General features: G+C 34.4%; 2 protein-coding genes across 4 annotated transcripts in view; one reads left to right on the top strand and one right to left on the bottom strand.

Annotated features, from left to right (window-relative positions):
• LOC140164243 (HEAT repeat-containing protein 6-like) overlaps positions 1 to 16,558 on the top strand; it is a 386,072-nt gene that overhangs the window by 188,486 nt on the left and 181,028 nt on the right. The window lies entirely within an intron of this gene.
• Positions 10,030 to 11,123, bottom strand: LOC140164103 (uncharacterized). The gene has a single exon (XM_072187348.1). It carries the CDS (start codon positions 11,110 to 11,112, stop codon positions 10,030 to 10,032), a length of 1,083 nt encoding a protein of 360 aa, XP_072043449.1. The 5' UTR covers positions 11,113 to 11,123.

The raw sequence follows: 16,558 nt of genomic DNA, 5'->3' as shown, positions 1-16,558 counted from the left end.
CGCATTTTAATTTCAATTTAAAAATTGAAAGGCCATCCCATTTGGAATTCTTATCGTGTGTATTTTATAACACCCAATTCCATACTTACACACATGTATTAAAGGTTACATGTAGTTACTATTGAAAATATATTCGATTTCAAATAATGACCATGTCATTTGCCATGATTTGTCATAAATGCATATAATTAATGCAGAATATCATTGAAAGTCGAAAAATAACTGCACGTATAAGCGTCTTTTCTTTTATAGACATGAAAAGTTTTGCTTCAATCATTTCATGTATTTATTTACCACAATGACTAGGAAACTGTTGACATACATGTACCAGGCTTATGTCTTTAACTTCAACAACCATTTTTGACTTGTTTTGTTTTTGTTTTTGATTATGCAGTAAACAAGGTAGACAGTGGTAAAGTGCTTTTTCTTTAACTTTGGCTACTTTTTGATTTTATGATAAAGTGCCTACTTGACACCAACAGAAAGATTCTTTTTTGTGGAATTATTTAGCTTACATATTTTCAGACTTTAGAATTTGCTATGAATTCAAAGTCATATCAAACTTATTTTGAACTTGTTGACTTATTACTTTATTTCTATACAGCTGGTTCTCATTTCCTTTGTGAACCATTTTTCTCCAGTGTTTTGCGCTGGGAGACATCTTAGTTTAACACGACCGCTCTATGCAGTGTTTAAGGCTCAAGTATATACAATTGAAAGCTTTTAGACTTGAACTTGAATACAAAATTATAATCACTTGCTGACTTGCAAGTTATTATCTTATCTGTGTCCCCACTTGTTATGATAAACATGTTTTATTAAACATAAGCCATTTAATTAATTTCAATTAAGCCTGCAAAGGCTTGATAATATTTACTTCAATTCTTATGTTATGCCTGAATTCGAAGTTACCTCATATTGTGAACATTTGACATTCATTGTGATATTTCTGTATATACAATTGAAAGCTTTTAGACTTAAACTTGAATTCACAATTATTATCACTTGTTGACTTGGGAGTTATTATCTTATCCGTGTCCCCACTTGTTATGATAACCTGTTTTATTAATCATGTTAAGCCATTAAATGAACTTCAATTAAGCCTGCAAGGCTTGATTATATTTACTTCAATTCTTATATTGTTATGCATGAATTGGAAGTGAACATTTGACATTTATTATGATATTTCTGTTTCAAATGATTACCTTGAAAACGTTTAACGCTCTGATAAAACATTTAATGCTCGTGTTAATTTAAACCGCATAATTTAGCATTAAACATGTTTTCAAAGTTACGTAAAACTTAAAACCAATTGATTATTCTTACTTACTTTCCGCTAAAACATGTAAACTTATACATGACTCACTGTTACTTTACTTTCACTTAACATATACATTTATTGGGCGTGGAGGGTGGGTTTTTCAGTAGACGTTGATCTCTCGATGATAAAACATGATGTGAGTCAAAAACCCATTTGCATTTGCCAGCTACAATTATGCCAAGTGATTGGTTGTATCATAGCAACAACAAAACCTTTATTATGAATGCATTCAATAACCCTGCACCTGTTTTAACCTAGGTGAACGCATATCTGAAATCACTGATGTGCATACCTCCAAGTGGATCAACGGCTTAATCCATATTATACACAAGGGTAAAAAACCCATTTATACGCCTGGCCAAAATTTTCTCCCCATTGACAATTTGGTTTTAATTAAACTTCGCTTAATTAAACGCTATTGTCAATGAACTCAAAAACAACAAACATGGGAGACAACACTTTTTGTGGTGGTCATGTTCTATACCAACCGAGAGATCATTTGGTTTATTTATAAAGAATATCCGCTATGGGATTTCTTAAGTATCTCATACCAAAGAAAAATGCCCCTACACCAGACAATACCATAATCTGCGCATATTTAAAGGCACAATATTTCTTTATGACGTTATTATCATTCATATATAGAATATTTGATTCTTACATAATGTATCACATACATAATCCGCACTACTTGGCACCATATTTCCAACTCCATGGAAAGTACCCAACCTGACGCAACATGAACATAATCTGCGCTAATTGGCACCAATATCCTATGGAGTAAAAGCCTAAAAGCCGTGACAAACATAATCAGCGCTGTAATTGAGCCCAAAAGATCCCAAAACGCAGACAAAACAATCACGCAGCATTTTAATTTCAATTTAAAAATTGAAAGGCCATCCCATTTGGAATTCTTATCGTGTGTATTTTATAACACCCAATTCCATACTTACACACATGTATTAAAGGTTACATGTAGTTACTATTGAAAATATATTCGATTTCAAATAATGACCATGTCATTTGCCATGATTTGTCATAAATGCATATAATTAATGCAGAATATCATTGAAAGCCGAAAAATATCTGCCAAACAAGTTCCTTTATTTCAAAAGGAACTTGCTTAACACCCGCCCTTTTTTTTTCAATTTCAATGATTCAATGCTCCTGGATGCAACATGGAACATGTATCATTATGTTTTCTGCGCTACTCGGCTTTATAGGATAAAGAATTATTTCACTTGTGGAGCTTGAGTTGATGATTGTGATTTTAGAGTGGCACACGATTGGCCAACATAATTGCCCAAATTACTTCTGGGTTTTAAAGCGATTAGCACCTCGAGAACTGATTTTAAGCATTAAAGTGGCTAAATGCTTTACCGTATATTTTATTTCTTACATGTAACGGTTTTCAAATAAATGTTGAATAAAATGAACACATATATTTTGAATCATACATATCAAACACAAATTCCCATATCAATCATTTGGATTTCATACTGTCACTGATACCGAATAGATGCAATTGGAACGTAGAAAAACCTAATCAAAACCTTCGTGGGATAAAAGCAGGAAAACCTTCCAATTGCAGCGTGTATCGTTTCAATATTTACAAAGGATTTTCATACAGGATATATATACAATTTTTCTTTTATGAACTTGTTTTATCATTTCGCCTTTGCCAACTGTGAGGTTCATAGCAAGAGTGTTATATCAATATATGTTACCAACTTGCTTTATTATGCATTTCAGGAATTAAATTTCAATTTGTGTCCCCAAGGAAACCAAATTAAATGTATCTTAGACTGCTTAATCCTGTACTGTATACTTGTCCTTTTTTGGTCATTGTTTAGCTCTAGTGATGATCATGCCGTTTCCAAATAAAGTTTGCTTGACTTTGTTTTGTGACTACAAACTACTTGCATTGTTTTTGTTTTCATCTGAGCTTTCATCTGAGCTTTCATCAAATGCCAATTCCATGCTGTCACACCCCTGACAAATATGTTGATGATGCGGTGATGCGACTATTAATATTGTAATCGACTGTGCATCGATTTTAACGGTTTTCTCTGGTTTACAACATCGTTCACCTAAACACGTAATAATTCCTGCACATGTGAGAAACGTTCGCACATCCGGTCCTTGCGATTTGGTAGTTCACAGCACCTAGCTTGCAATTGGTGGTGAGCTTTTGCCGAAATTGCCTTCATCCTTTCATAGCAAGTGTGTAGAAGAATTTAAATATCACAGATACACATAGGTCATGTGGTTCTTGAATTATGTTGTAACAAACGCTGAAACAACAACACTTTTGTAAGAAGTGTGGAGGTACCAACTCCTTAACAACAATACAATAATCCAACACGTTTTCAAGCTGACGTTTTCACGGTATATGATTTGTAGAATTAACTTTGCAAAACATCAACGCTTTTATTTTTCCATGACATATTGATTTAGATAACGAATCGATATATATCCATGTGTTCATGCATGTCCACACGCTCCTCATGTGAATTTGTTTTTAATTTCCATGAGCTCAGGAACTTCGCCTTGTGTCGCTTGTTGGAGACTGACCTTTATACCATGCATGATGTCCCCTACACATTTTGCCATGTCCCACACGATATTGTTCATGTTCGTAATGTTCACAAGTGGCCTATGCTAATTCCACAACATCAACACTATGAATTTCTGAAATGAAACAAAAATACACAGCAAGAGACAACTGATGCTATACACTGTATGTCTTATACTACTGTTTTATGATATGCAGATATGATTTGTCTGTTGGTGTCTGTTCTGCCATGTTTCTTTTATAGACGCTGTAAATTATAACTATAGGCCTACTCCTTTGTTTTTGTTTTTAAAACGCCTATTTGTTATAAAATTGTTTGACATTGTAGCTCATTGTATGCATGTGAATTCGCGCACGTGACCTTTGCCCTTTCAACTTAGGCTTGTTTTGTTCTCTTACTACATTAGCTGTTTAACTATAATGAAAATGGTGGCTCACATCACAACGCACTATGCAATTAGTGGCTTCCTCATATAACTGCTCCCCTACTTTCTCATCTATTTTGTATAATCATGTATTCCTTGCCCGTTGCCTACATACATATACCTCTTAACCATATTTGATGTGTCCGCATACTTTATAAATACCACCTACAAACATGAATGCCTATATACATAATAGTTCGGCTTTTTAGTGTAGGCCTATACTCAAAAATATATTTCTTGCCTGTACGAATATGCCATGTGGTCTGCCTATGTTCCGCACTATTAGCCAGTACCTAAGGTATTTGCTAGCTTTTGCTAACCCTGTAATAAGCCTAAGGGTTCTCAGATTTTACATTTGCACAAGTCATTTTTTTTTTTTTTTTTTTTTTCATTCTTTTTAACTAGGCCTCTCGTTCTTGCACTCCAAACGTCCTAACCATCGATGGAGTATAACTGGTATTAAATTGACAACCACCCGAAAGAATTTCTTTAAATACATGCCAACTACAATATTTTGATATGCCTATGTTCCATATTATCAGCGAGGGTATTTGCTACACACTGTAATAAGCATTTAAGGGTTCTCAAATTTTACAATTGTACCAGACAATTTTTGTTTTTATCATTCTTTTTAACCAAGCCTCTCGCGCTTTACCCGATACTTGCACTACAAACGTCCTAAACCATCGCTGGAGTTGTGCGAATGCACGAATTCAATAATATAACTCAGTATTAATTGACAACCCCCAAAAGAATCTCTTTAAGGTTATTAATTATTTTAAACTGTTGTGATTTGGTAGTTCACAGTATCTTATGAATGGTTGTGAGCTTTGGCAAAAACTGCATTGCTCAATTCATAGTGAGCGTATAGAAGAATTATAATATCACAGATATACTTTTTTTAATAGGTGCTGCGGTTCTTGAGTTACGTTGTAAAGAGGGCTGAAACAACAACACTTTTGTAAAACGTACATAGCTCATTAACAACAATAAATTAAACAAGTTTGCAAAGTATACGATTTGTAGAACTTTGCAAAACATCAAGGTGTTGACTTTCAATAATATATTGATCTAGATAATGAAAATCGATTTTTAGATTGCTTCGTCCAACAATACCTCGTCTACCCTTAAACGCATGTAATTTATAATTTTTTAATATTAGGCCTAAGGCCTAATATACTCAATTCCATTTATTTTGTATTTATTTTTTCTTCTTGCACTATATTACCTGTATGTATTCTTTGATATAGTTATATTAAATTGTATAATGCAGATCCACTAATCGGTCATTTCTACCTTGTTACTAATTTATGTTCTTGAAGGACTATTTATATATTTTACTGCATATCTATATTGTATCTATCATTACCCTTACAAAATGTGTTTCATTTAAATCTACTAGATGCTATTACTGTATCTGGTATGCTTATTATTTTTTATATTTATACAGTACTTAAACTTCATTTTCCTTATTTGTGACCTAAGTGACCATCCCAATTTGTTTACCTCCAGAAATTAAGATATTTTTTCTTGTTGGCCTTCTTTACTTACCGTTTTTATATTTTACTGCATATCTATATTATATCTATCATTACCCTTACAATTGGGGTTTCATTTTGCTATTACTGTATCTGCTTATTATTTTTATATTTATATTAGACCTATTACTTATACTTCCATTTTCCTTATTTGTGACTTAATTGACCATCCCTATTTGTCAGATTGTTTTCCCTTCATTACTTGATAAGATCCAGACTCTGCCATTATATAGAGCTGGTCTATCTCTCTTGATAAACAATAGTTTTTCTTTCTTCTTATTCTGTTTTTCATTAGTAATAGAACTATGAATTTAGTGTAACCTCCTTGACCCTACCATTTGTTGCTTGATTAATATTGTTCCCCGCTAGTTATCCTTGTACTTATTGCCTACCATAATTACTAGCCTACTACTATTAGATCCTGTAATATTCATGTTTAGGCCTATGATTTTTTGAAGAAACCATGTCAAACTGAAGCGTCATTAATAGCTATAAACTCGAACTTAAGTGGGATATTGGTTTTACGTACTCTATCAACTCGCATTAACTCGAAACTGAATCTGACCGTGCATTTGTATAATAATTTTGATCCCACTGTACTTCGAAAGGTACCATAGGTCATACTATATACTTGCCCTCCGCCTTAATTACCATGACTGTGCTCATGTGTATTAAGCATGTTTGAACTTAATCTATTTAACTGCATTGTTCATAATTATTCGATCACTGAAATGCCCACGCTGGCACTATTTAATGTTTTAAACCACACCTTATCTTATGCCTTACGCACTCATTTCTTGGCACTGCTTATAGCGGGGCTTATAGATGTTATATGTGTAGGCCTATGCATGTAGGCTTACATTTAATAAAATTTCCAAGAGATAAGGGCCCTGGGATAAGGGATACGTATAGTTGCGTAATCTTTTCGCTACATGTATTAAATTAATTAATCGCTGTCCTTCATATTGATCCTCGTTAGTGCTATTTCTGTTATTTATTATTATCATTATTATTTCATCGTATAATTAACATATTAATCATAACTTGCCTACTCAAGTACATTGTCCCTTCCATACCGCCGAAAGACAAAGATTCCACCATGATGACGCACCGTCCTGCACAATCACGATCTATGTTACAATCACACCCTGATTGTTTTACTGTTGCCATTTTGTTTATCCTGTTGGTAGATTGCTATACATTGCCATAGAGCGAATGCAAGCATTAACATGTCACTGTTTTATATTGACATGCAGCTATTTAACCATAGATGCTTTAACCTTTTTTCAGTAGACGTTGATCTCTCGATGATAAAACATGATGTGAGTCAAAACCCATTTGCATTTGCCAGCTACAATTATGCCAAGTGATTGGTTGTATCATAGCAACAACAAAAACCTTTAACAAAACCATTATGAATGCATTCAATAACCCTGCACCTGTTTTAACCTAGGTGAACGCATATCTGAAATCACTGATGTGCATACCTCCAAGTGGATCAACGGCTTAATCCATATTATACACAAGGGTAAAAAAAACCCATTTATACGCCTGGTCAAAAATTTTCTCCCCATTGACAATTTGGTTTTAATTCGACTTCGCTTAATTAAACGCTATTCTGGAGGTTTTTATCACAATTTTGCTGACATCATCTAAACTAAAGATATCTTGGGAGCTACATTTTACTTGGCTGTTGATCTGATCACGCACCTTTGAAGTATACTGTTAATGATGTACAGAAGATACAAAGATTTCTAATTGCATTAGTTATGGTTAACTGGGAATCAAGTTGGTCAAGTTACGCCAATCGAACAAATGTTTTAGGCCTTAGCATAATAAATAGCCCGAATAATGTGTGAGATGGAATATTTCTTTACTGCATGCCACTTCATTCATGTTTTAAAACAGTTTAGAAGTGTAGAGAACTGTTGCAGGGCCCGTGTAAGAACAGCATTTTAGCTGATCAGGCCACCCTGGGTAAATATGATGCAATAAATAAATAAATTAATAAATAAATAAGAAACCTTTTCAGGATGTCAACAATTTTAAAAGGAAAAAAAAACTTTTTTTGGAATTTCCAAAATTAGGGTTGGTATTCTTTTGTAAAATAAACTCAGCGAGGACTGTGAAACAACATTTTTTTGGCCTTATTTAACATACAATGCAATCATACTTGAGCTGAGCTACCTTGTTAAACACCCACTTTATAAGAGTGATTGGCAGGAGTAGGATATATCCTAAAATTCATCAAAATTTATATTTTTGTATTTTTTGAAGAAAAATATAAATATGCTGAATGACTGTGCAAATAGCAAATGTGATTGAATGAATATAAAATGCAACATTTAACTTGAAGTGAAATTTTACTTAATATATTGTAACATTTGCTGAGTAGGATGCCCTTAAGTGTTTTTGAAAATTTAATTTTAATATTACTGACTTGTAATGTACTTTAATAAACTAACATATATTGAAAAAGTCATACCTTTAGGTGCTGTATTTGTCTCTTGTAGGTGCTGTATTTCTCAAAATATGAGATTTTTTAATAAAACATCATACTAAGACGTTTAATAAAATGATTAAAGTTTAAAACTCTGATCCAAACACAGGAAATTATTCTTACTTCAGGATTTTCAGACGGCTCTCCATCTTTCTTCAGCGAGACTGTGACGTGTATCACCATGACCTTTTTGACCTTTGACATGCAAATCATGCAATCGAATATTAGTTAAACTTGATGCAATTTTCATACCACTGTAAGTACATGGCATACATGATGCTCATAATACTTCAAACTGATGATCGACCTCAGTCCCGACCAGGGTTCACAGTTTTTCGTGTCTTCAATTCCAGGACGCTTTTTGAACTCACTGGACCCGGAAAAAGTAAGATTATGTACATAGCCTGAATGGGTCCAGCAGGCTGTGCTTGGACCCGGAAAAAATCCCATCCAAGAAATAGAAAATATCATCATAGATCGTCATTGTACGACTCATCCCCAAGTCACATGGTTTAGGTATACAGAGAACATTCCTAAACCATGTCACTTGGGGGTGATTTGAAGTGACCTCCACTTGAGATGAGTCTGGTATTTATTCCTTGCTATTACGTAAAAAGAGACACATGTTGCAGGCGACAAGTGCATCATTTTGATATGGACGTACACATATATATAAACAATACAGTGTATCTGCAGTCAAAATCACCATATTCATATGGAAGATTTACAGAATATTTAGTTTTACATATTTTTACATAGTTATTTTTGTTGCCTTATAAGGTAAAAAGAAAGTATTAACAATTTTACAAAGTACGGCCACGTGCATCATGCATCCTTAAAGCTTAACACAAATACACTATGATATTTCTGATGTATACACATGACAACTTAAATAGCGTAAATAGATTTGTCAGATTTATATTGTTATGTTATCCATTCAGATTACATGTATATGATACATATGTACATGACAGTATGTTTGTATCATTTAAATTTTATTTATTAGTTTATAGATTATGTTTATATAATATTGAATGGCTTTGAGTGTGATACAAGAATATATTGCACAAGATGGAAAATTATTGCAAGAGTGGAAAAAAGCCATTCTTTTTATCAGACTGACTTGGTAAAAATTAAAATTTGACTGATTTGAAATTACTCTGCACATACAATATAAATTTTTGTTAATAAATATTGAAATAATCAGGGTACTTCGAATACACTTGGCGATACACAGATATGTTTTATCACTCTAAAGGTTGATATAAATAATAATCAAGATAATAAAAAAAAAAAAAAAAAAAAAAAAACTAATATGAGAAGGTACGAAGTTTTGGTTTACTAACATACGACTGGTGACATGTTCAGTTTTGGAGTAAGAATGCCATTAGATAGGTACCAGAAATGTTTGGTACCAGATCTCACCAATAATGGCTTTCATTCTGACCGTTATTGGTACAATTTTAATTTTAAAGAAATTCATTAATTATTTCATTGGGAAATTTGTCAGAGTATACCACCTTAAATGGCTACCGCCTTAACACAAACTAAAATCCAATGCCCAGCAAATTTTTCTCAACAAATTTCAACAATTTAACATGCTTTCAATATTTAGATAGTGTATAATAATGATTATCATATTTTTATTAATTATTTTGCAAACGGTTTAATCAAACGTTCTGTGTCAATTGTGCGGTATTTGTCATCCTCAATTCTGAAGTTGATGCAGATATCTTCGTGTCCATCCCCATCTGACAATCAAATTGCTCTTGTCTGCGTTGCTGTTTCTCTGCTCCTCTTGATATTAGCATCAACAAACCACACATAAGTACCTCTAATACTCTAAGAGATGTCTGTAATACAAGCCATGGCCACGGTGCAGGAGACTTAACGGCAGCAAGATCAAATATAACATCAAAAGTAGCGTAAATCTGAATCCCCATCAAGATCATTCCTGATATTGCACAGAAACTCAGAAGGGCAGATAATTTCTTCAAAGGAGATTGCGAACTTCTGTTGCATCTGGACTCTGCAGTAGACACCAGAACGTTTTTATTGATGCGATAGCTAACAGTGAAGTAACCCGTCATCATTGTAGCACCCCAGATGATGAAGAATGATCTGCAGACGATGAGAGTGACTTGGATTGTTGTTGTGTAGAGGAGAACTACCTCAGTTGTTACCAGTATGATAACATAGATGATGGTACTTATGCCTAATATGTGACCTTGGATGGTACTACATGGTAACGTAGATCGGAACTGTGTCGTTTCCATTAATATCACCAACAAGAAACTGAATGCAGCAGCGAGACAGCTAAAAGCAATTCCCCATAACATATGACCCAGTAAGAGCGGTAAAATATCTTTGGAGCCATATCCTGCAGAGTACAGCACAATCGATCTCAAAACGCTGAAAGATAAAGTTGATGCAACTAGGAACGTTTTGAATTGAACAGCGCTTACATTTCTGCGACGCCGTAATTTACACAGCTTCCAAAGTCTTATTATGCAGAATACTGACACTAGCAGGAAAATAGTGGCAAATCCATAGACGTGAATATCTTTGATGATTTTGGCAGTTTCGGAAGCTTGTGACCAGTCTGGAATAGGCTCTGCTTTGCCATTATCTGGTTCTGTCTCAGGGGAAGGTTCGCTTTCGGAGTGAGGTCCACCTTCTGCAAGAGGTTCACCTTCTGCGAGAGGTTCACCATCTGCGAGTATAATGTCATCTGTGTTTGTAACAACTGCCATCTTGATTGTTCATAATAATTTCAACACATAACATATAACATGAAAGAGGTCTAGTCAGAAGATGCACCAACTATCAGCAAATATTTTAACTTAATGTTTCTCTCATCCAAATTAAATGCATAAACTATATTCCTCCTGTGATAACACCGTCATCTGCTTCCATCAGGTTTTTGCAGAATATGTTGAAATTAGACGCTATACCTCCGCTGATTTGAAATAAATTCAGTATCTATCACTGAGATGATAAGCTCCACGAATTTGACCAATTTGTTATGGCCAGATGTCTGACTGGAAACAAAGCTGGAAATAAAGGTCGACAAATTGTATTCGTTCTTCAGTATCAATACTATCAGTTAATCCTATGTACATAAACTTGACAGAAACAGCACATTCTCCATATTTTCTTAAGAGTGAATTGCCTACATGTTGAGCAGCGTATAAATGATCCAACGCTCGCAGTTTGTATATGTCATAAATTACATACAAGACTCATTAATGTACTTAGCAGGTGGCTATGGAAGATTAATATATAATATCTTGCCACAGTTTTTCCATGTTATTCTAATATGTCTTCATAAATTCATTATCTGGTCACATATACTTTTATCGCCATGTTCCGATAATTTCAATTAAAAGCGCAGGCAACAGTCATCCATTATATCAAGAGAGAGCATAATATTTATTAAAAAACATCACCGTGACCAACTATATCATAAAAACATCGTAATTGTAAATTATTAATCTTAAGAATTAATTAGAAGCACTGTAACAAAGATTATGTTGCAATATGTTGTGTCATGTGACTCGCACAGGTGTCAAGTAGGTCATTTTGTCGGGATTTCTTGAAGCTTGACATGGCAAGTATCAGTTGATGGCCTATTGCATTGTAAACGCCTACTTTTTGTTGACAACTCTCTAGTCCGAAGGTTCATTAGTCCGAACACGTAATTTACCCATCGCTAGTCCGAAATCTAAATCAAAAGGTTTGCTAGTCCAAATATCGGGTTCTCTAGTCAGAGGGTTCGCTAGTCCGAATAATAAATAAGGTTCTCTAGTCCGAATATAGAATAAGGTACCTTATTCCTAAACAAAAAGAAGGTTTTCTAGTCCAGAAATATGGTTTGCTAGGCCAAAATATAAAGGGATTCACAAGACAAATCATTATACTCCCCAGTCGAAGTTTGCATGATCACGCTGTCTATAATACACATGTAAATAAGTCCTGGGCAAAGCTGTCTTTTAGTAATCTGCCCAAGTGATTTATTAAAACTTTCAAAAATTAAAATATAAAATGACAAGGAAACAGATATGTGCTTTTCAAGGAATCAGTCTGATGAATCACTTAATATCGCTGTTCAAAGGAAAACACAGTCAAAAACGGCAAATTTTTACTTTGACCCAATTCTTATTAAGCAGGCTGTCATTTTCTTCAGAAATGGGGTTGTCATGAATTTGTTGGTGACTAGAGTCAATTTTTTTTGACACCTCCATTTCGATATACTTCACCAGATTTCAGATGTTGATGTTGACCAACTATATCATAAAAACATCGTAATTGTAAATTATTAATCTTAAGAATTAATTAGAAGCACTGTAACAAAGATTATGTTGCAATAAGCCGTGTCATGTGACTCGAACAGGTGTCAAGTAGGTCATTTTGTCGGGATTTCTTGAAGCTTGACATGGCAAGTATCAGTTGATGGCCTATTGCATTGTAAACGCCTACTTTTTGGTGACAACTCTCTAGTCCGAAGGTTCATTAGTCCGAACACGTAATTTACCCATCGCTAGTCCGAAATCTAAATCAAAAGGTTTGCTAGTCCAAATATCGGGTTCTCTAGTCAGAGGGTTCGCTAGTCCGAATAATAAATAAGGTTCTCTAGTCCGAATATAGAATAAGGTTCGCTAACCCTAACCCTAAACCCTAACACTAATCCTTATTCTATATATTCAAATTAGAGAACTTTCTGATTGGCGAACTTAATTTGGTTTTCGGACTAGTGACCCTTCGGACTAGAGAACCTACTGCGACCCTTCGAACTAGAGAGAAGTCACACTATCAACTATGTAGACCAAAATGATGGGTGTGCAGGTGCTTCGCTAGTCCAAAAATAGGGTTTGTTAGTCGGGCAAATAAAAGGGCTTGCAGTCCGAAAATAAAATAAGGTACCTTATTCCTAAACAAAAAGAAGGTTTTCTAGTCCAGAAATATGGTTTGCTAGGCCAAAATATAAAGGGATTCACAAGACAAATCATTATACTCCCCAGTCGAAGTTTGCATGATCACGCTGTCTATAATACACATGTAAATAAGTCCTGGGCAAAGCTGTCTTTTAGTAATCTGCCCAAGTGATTTATTAAAACTTTCAAAAATTAAAATATAAAATGACAAGGAAACAGATATGTGCTTTTCAAGGAATCAGTCTGATGAATCACTTAATATCGCTGTTCAAAGGAAAACACAGTCAAAAACGGCAAATTTTTACTTTGACCCAATTCTTATTAAGCAGGCTGTCATTTTCTTCAGAAATGGGGTTGTCATGAATTTGTTGGTGACTAGAGTCAATTTTTTGACACCTCCATTTCGATATACTTCACCAGATTTCAGATGTTGATATGTGAGACTTAAATTTCCTTATAAAGTCCATCACAATGGACTGCTTTGATGATGTTGATGAAGTCCAACTGTAGATGATGGAACTGGTGATAACTGTTAAAATGTCATGTAAACATTGCTGGGTTCCTAAAACAATTTCTTAATACATAATGTGTGGCAGCAGGGCCACAGCAAGGTTGAAAAATGTGGGGCAGCCATCACAAATGTGGGGCAGCCAAAATGCAAATGTATGCCCAAATTGAAATAATGTTATAAAGAAAAACACAATACATTTCTCAAAAAGTGGGGCGGCCATGGCCTCCGTGGCCGCCCCGCTCGCTATGGCCCTGTGTGGCAGCTATCTTTACGTTTTACCAATAAGCATTTTATTAGTGTAGTCTCCAAGCTGTCTTTAGTAGAACCTGGGTAGATACATACTTATTGCAACTTAGCTACTCAGTTACTTTCTTAGCCAAAAATGTTTTTTTAAGCCATTTTGGTTAATTCTCATTGGTGTACTTTAGAAGCAAAATCCATCAAATCGAGACTTAAGATGTCAAAACAAGCTTCTAGTCAAAATTATGTTTAGCAGCCAGACTATTGTTCACATTTGGATATTTTTAAAATGTAATGATTGACAAAGGTAATAAAATGTATTCAATAAATGTGTCGACATGTGTACCAGGCTCAGCCATTTACTTTTCATTCTCCTGAGATTTTGGCATGCTAAATTTACATTTGAAATTTCTCTTTGCACTCAATTTGTTTAACAGACAGAATCTATGTCAGTGCACAAATTTGATGTGAAATTGGGGACACATAATTATAATGAATAAATGCTGCCAAATTTGGCAGGCTTGTAACTGTCATCATTAAGTGTGGTGGTGTCATATTGTAACTTAACTCTCTCCACATAGGTGTCGACTGGAGATGACAAGTTTTCATTTATTTTTGTTAATTCCATAAATTGTCAATTTTCATGACCATATTTGGAATCAGCATGAAAAATGCATTAAAATGAGTATAAACAAGCCTAGTATGGGTAAGATAGTTCTTGATATTTTGAGAAAATATCTCATAGTCTATAGCTAGCTAGCTAGCAGAGCAATAATGTTTTAAAAAGCCTTTGAGAATTATTAAACTGCCAAAGGAGAAATCCAAACATAAATGAATGATAACAATACTTAACCCCTTGATGAGCACTACCTGCTGATCTAACATTCTCACTGATTGGTCAATATACATGATATCTTTATTTTAATCACCAATCAGAATGGAGATTTGCAAATAATTCACCCCAATTTTTTGTGTGGTGAAATTATTCTAACAATAATGCTGATTGGTCCAATTGATAATGAAAACTCCTTTTTGGCCAATCGGCAGGTAGTTCTCATGGGGTTAATACATACATAGAGTAACCTACATTTGCCATGTTGTTGTACAAAGCTTAACCGTCCTCATAGGTCCATTTAAACAGACTCTGTGGGGGCGGCCTGAATTGGTTAGAATGTTACACAAAATAACTTATTAATGTTGCAACAACATGTTTATTTGGACAAAGCAGCAAGTGTAGTGACAATTATTGGATCTGGTAATTTGTCATCTACTCATGCAGTAAGTTGTAGACTTACAATGTATATGCAGTTATACAGTGTCCCAAAAAAGGTTTGCATATAGATTTTTGAAAATGATTTAAGTTATACGAGTGGATATTCATACGTAGTAGTAAATAAAATGAATGGAAGTTTTAACTTCAACACTACACTATTTTTCGCTCACCTGGAACGTTTTCACTAGCTCGACTAGCACCTTCAGCAGATGGTGATGCTGTGATGATATCTTGTCTATAATCGGGATATCTCTCACTGATGATGTCATATGAGAGAGATATCCCGATTGTAGACAAGATATCATCACAGCATCACCATCTGCTGAAGGTGCTAGTCAACTAGTGAAAACGCTCCAGGTGAGCTAAAAATAGTGTAGTGTTGAATACGCTTGAAGATTATCATTCATCCAGGTAGTAATTATTAAATTATTTTGAACTACAATCTAGGCAACTGGACTTATGTTTTTGAGTAGGAAATTTTCACGTAGTGTTGAAGTTAAAACTTTAATTCAATCTTAGTTATTGTTAAACAAATATAAATTTGCTTATCGTGACATCATTTATGTCAAGTTCACAACTTGTGCACTTAGCCCTCATCCCACACACTTCTGAGCAAACTGTTTATGTGACATAGTGCAACATACAGGAAACAAGAGTTATACCACCATCCATTTGGCGTGTATTTCAGTAGGCCAGGCCATAGCATGGTGGATGCAGTATTTTATTCTGACAAACAGAGAATCAAGCTTGTTTAATTTCAAGCACTGTTTAATTTGCCAGTATGTTTGTTTTTGTTCAATGAGTTCAATCATGTTGAAATTAACAGCAAAATAAACAGTAATAAAGAAAAATGTAAAAACAAAAGTGTTGTGTGTTTGTTCAACTTCAGCTATAATATATTTGGATGCTTACTCACTCTTGACGCCCCTGCATCTCGTCTTGTATCATAAGTTAAGTTGATTTAAAGATGTGGAGTTGAAACTTAACAGAAGAATTAAAGGATGAATAAATAATATCTGAAAAATTGACATCCTTTAGTTGTAACATTGCAAAATGTGGTTCATTTTCATACATGTAACCTTTTTGTGGACACTAGGTATTTTAACCTTTTGGGGGACACTAGATATTATATAAAATTCCATCCATCTGTTAGTTTTAATGCTGAAATGCCTAAAGACCTCAGCTCAGACAAATTGTACCCCACCTCTGCACTGAGATTCCACTGCTGTGTTCTGTACCAC

The sequence above is a fragment of the Amphiura filiformis genome, chromosome 11 (genome assembly GCF_039555335.1).
Source record: "Amphiura filiformis chromosome 11, Afil_fr2py, whole genome shotgun sequence".
NCBI classification, from domain to species: Eukaryota; Metazoa; Echinodermata; class Ophiuroidea; order Amphilepidida; family Amphiuridae; genus Amphiura; species Amphiura filiformis.
This window is presented reverse-complemented; position numbering and strand designations above follow the sequence as displayed.